General features: G+C 68.3%; 1 protein-coding gene across 1 annotated transcript in view; it reads right to left on the bottom strand.

Moving 5' to 3' along the window:
- Window positions 1-15: 15 nt before the first annotated feature.
- Window positions 16-3,242, bottom strand: part of EFNA4 (ephrin A4) — a 6,561-nt gene continuing 3,334 nt past the window's right edge. Inside the window, exons 2-5 of the mRNA XM_026658081.1 lie at window positions 1,711-2,003; window positions 660-728; window positions 92-151; window positions 16-38 (exon numbers count right to left, since the gene is read on the bottom strand). Of these exons, the coding sequence (XP_026513866.1) occupies window positions 16-38; window positions 92-151; window positions 660-728; window positions 1,711-2,003 (445 nt within the window). The remainder of the gene's footprint in view (window positions 39-91; window positions 152-659; window positions 729-1,710; window positions 2,004-3,242) is intronic.

The following is a 3,242-nucleotide window of genomic DNA, read 5'->3' as shown; positions in this document are numbered from 1 at the left end:
CCCACACACACATACTCACCCCCTGACCCGCTCCTGCCCTTCCCCCCCCATCTCCCTGGGGCATGTAGCACTCCCACACACACATACTCACCCTCCGACCCCCCTCTCCCACGGGGCTGAGATTTGGGAACTTCTGTCACAGGCTTTGTTGCTGGAAACAAATCAAACCCAGAATCCGTCAGTGACTCTGTCTCCAACAGGAAGCCCCCCCCAACCCCCCCCCCGCCCCTTGGGCCCCCCCCCCCCCCCCGATCCTGGGAACTGGCCCTGGCCAGCCTCCCTGCACCAATGTGCGTCTGCCCCCCACTCACAGGGTGTGGGGGTGTCCATGGCATTTCCTTCCAAAATCAGCAACCTCCCTCCCGCCCCGCGGGAGCCAGAGAGAACCGGGGGTCCCCTCCCCGCAGTGCCAGCAGCACAGCCCCCACGCCAGGGTGGAACCAGCCAGACACCTGGAGTCCCCCAGACAGAGCCGCCCTCCTCCTGCCGCAAGGGATTCTGGGAAGAGTATAGATTGAGAACAGGCTCCCCCTCCCCAGGGCTCATGCCCACCCCACGTCTGGGTCCCATTAGCAAGCTCCTGCCGTGTAGGGGGGGGGGCCTGCTCCGCCCCCCCATCAGCCCCTCCCCACCCCCGTTGCCCGGCCAGACGGACTCACTTGTTGCCTTGCAGCAGACGGCCACTCGTAGCCTCAGGCACCGCCCGGCGCTCTCTGGGGTGGGGACAGCTGGGGGCAGAGACAGGGACATCAGGGCACTGCCCACACGGGCACAGCCGGGAGCCAGGCCTGCCCCGAACCCAGGCATCCGGGCAGCAAGGCCAGGGCCCTCCCCCTCCAGTCCCCACTCCGCGGGAGCCCCCAGCCCACTCAGACCCCTCCCCTCCAGGGGCCATTGAGGGGGATTTATGAGCAGCTCCCAAGCGCCTGGCGGGCGGCTCCGTGGCGGGGGTCTTAGTGCAGCAGGAAGCACCTGGGCCCAGCAGAAGAGAGTCGCCCCCGCCCCCCGCCCAGCTGGGAAACATCAGTCCAGCCCCTCCCTTGGGGCGGGGGAAAAGCAGGGTCAGCCGGGGTCACCATCAGGGGGACGCCAACGGACCCAGCTACTCCCTGGCTCGCCTGCAGGCACCGGCCCGTCCATTCCCAGGGCAGTGCCCGCCACGCCCCCCGGGCACTGGGGATCTGTGCGCATCCCTCGGCCAGCGCTGCTGGGGAGAGCAGTGAGGCTACGACCCCGCGGGAGCCCTGCCCCTGACAGCCCACTCCTCACTCGCACTCTGAGTAGACCAACGCTCCCCCAGGCCGGCCCCTGTGGGGTGCTGCGCCAGCGCCACCTCCCCACCCAGCATGGAGGCACAGCAGCAGGTTGTTTGGATGGCCTGTGGTGTGGGGGGGGAGAGACCCCGGGGAGCCACTCCCCACCCCTCTCAGAGCCCAGGCCCTGGCAGCCCGGGCCAGCGAGCTCTTGGGAGCAGCTGGCATTGGCTGGCTGGAGCAGGGGTACCCAGCCAAGATCTGGGCAAGGGGCGCCCCCTCCTGGCCACCTGGCACACTGCAGCGGGCTGGGGAAACGGGGACAGAACCCCTGCCAGGGCACTGCCTCCCAGCTGCTCCCACATGCACCCAGCCCACAGCTCCGCCTGGAGCCAGCCCCGCTTGGCAGGGCCTGGGGGGGTCCCTGGGGGCACAAGCGGGCCCGGGGGACACTCACAGATGATGTAGTAGGTCTCCCCCGGCTGGTACTCGAAGCCCAGTGCGAAGGGCGTGAAGCGCCGGATCTTCTCGGAGAAGAGGACGGGCCCGAAGGGCGCATGGGGCCGGTTGCATTCCCAGAGCTTGAGGGCACTGGGCGTCTCGTAGCAGCCCCGGTAGCCCTCGGTGTCCACCATGTGCAGGCTGAAGGTCTCGGCCCGGCCCGCGGGCACTGGGTGCTCGTAGTGCGGACAGTAGATGTCCAGGTAGTCATTGATGGAGACCTGGACAGCATAGTCGTCATGCAGGAAACTGGGCGAGAGAAGGGGCCAGGGAGTGGGCCCAGAGCCATGGTGCCAGGAGGGCTAAGGGGGGCCAGCAAGGGGGCAGGGAGCTGGTGGGGGAGCAGCCATGGTGCCAGGAGGGGCAGGGAGCTGGGAAGGTTGGGGACAGCAGCACCCCCTCCGCACCCACCAAACCCTGGCCGGAGCGGCTGTGGGGGAAGGGGAGCCAGAGTTCAGCCACACCCACCATCTGCCCACTGTACCCAGCAGCCAGAGAAGGTCTGGCCCGGGGCTGACAAGTGCCTGTGCTGCCTGTGGGCTCAGAGCCGGCTGCCTGGGCAGAGGGGTGAGGTTCCTGCAGCCGGACACTTAGCAGCAGCTGGGGCAGAGCTCCCGGGCCATGACACCCAACGGTCCCAGCCAGGCCCCACATGCTGAGAGCTGCACCCTCCTCCCCTGCCCCTGGCTTCTCCCAGAGTCCGTGCGTGTCCCCAGGGTCGGGTCATGTTGGCTGGTTACAGAGCACCAGCTAACGCCAGGGAAGGAACTGGGAACTCGGGGGTGGCTTGCGTTGGCTTTACAGATTCCTTTGTGCCCATTTCCTGTGCTGGAGGCCTTGGCACTGCCTGCAGGGGGAGGGCGCTGGGACAGGGTGACGAGATTCCTGCTCGCCCCTCCTGGGCACTTCAGACAGAGGGATGGACCCAGCAGGTGCCAGCTCCCAGGGGAGCACAGGCCAGACAGGCAGAGCCAACGGGGGTCAAGGGACTGACAGCTGCGCTTGGCCCCCGACTCATCCCACTGCACATGCCAGATTTGGGGGCCGTGCGAGGGGGACAGCCCCAGGCCCTCTCCCCCGGTGGTCAGGCCAGGTGCTGGCAGGCCCAGGCCCCAACACCTGGAGTGGACGTGTCAGCCGCTGGCTCCCACGCAGCGCTCGGCTCCAGCCTGTTGTTGAAACAGCTACCGGGCAGCCGGCCTCGCTGAACAAAAAGGCATCAGCTCGGATTAGGCTCAGCCTGCTGGAACTGAATGTGCTCGGCGGGGCGGCTGGGGAGCCGGGGCCGCGGCTCAGAGCCCAGCCACGCCGGGCCGCGAGCGGAGCGCGCACAAAGCCCCTGCCCCAGGCGCAGGCCTCAGTGCCCCGCTGCGCTGATCGGCTGTGACATACCAGTGGGGGGAAGGGACGCTGCTCACACACCGGGCTGCTGGGGCCAGCACGGGCCCCTGTGCAAAGTCTGGTGTGCACAGTGCATGGCCCGGTCCA

This window comes from Terrapene carolina, unplaced genomic scaffold (assembly GCF_002925995.2).
Source record: "Terrapene carolina triunguis isolate 2854851 unplaced genomic scaffold, T_m_triunguis-2.0 Scaffold397, whole genome shotgun sequence".
In the NCBI taxonomy this organism is placed as follows: Eukaryota; Metazoa; Chordata; order Testudines; family Emydidae; genus Terrapene; species Terrapene triunguis.
This window is presented reverse-complemented; position numbering and strand designations above follow the sequence as displayed.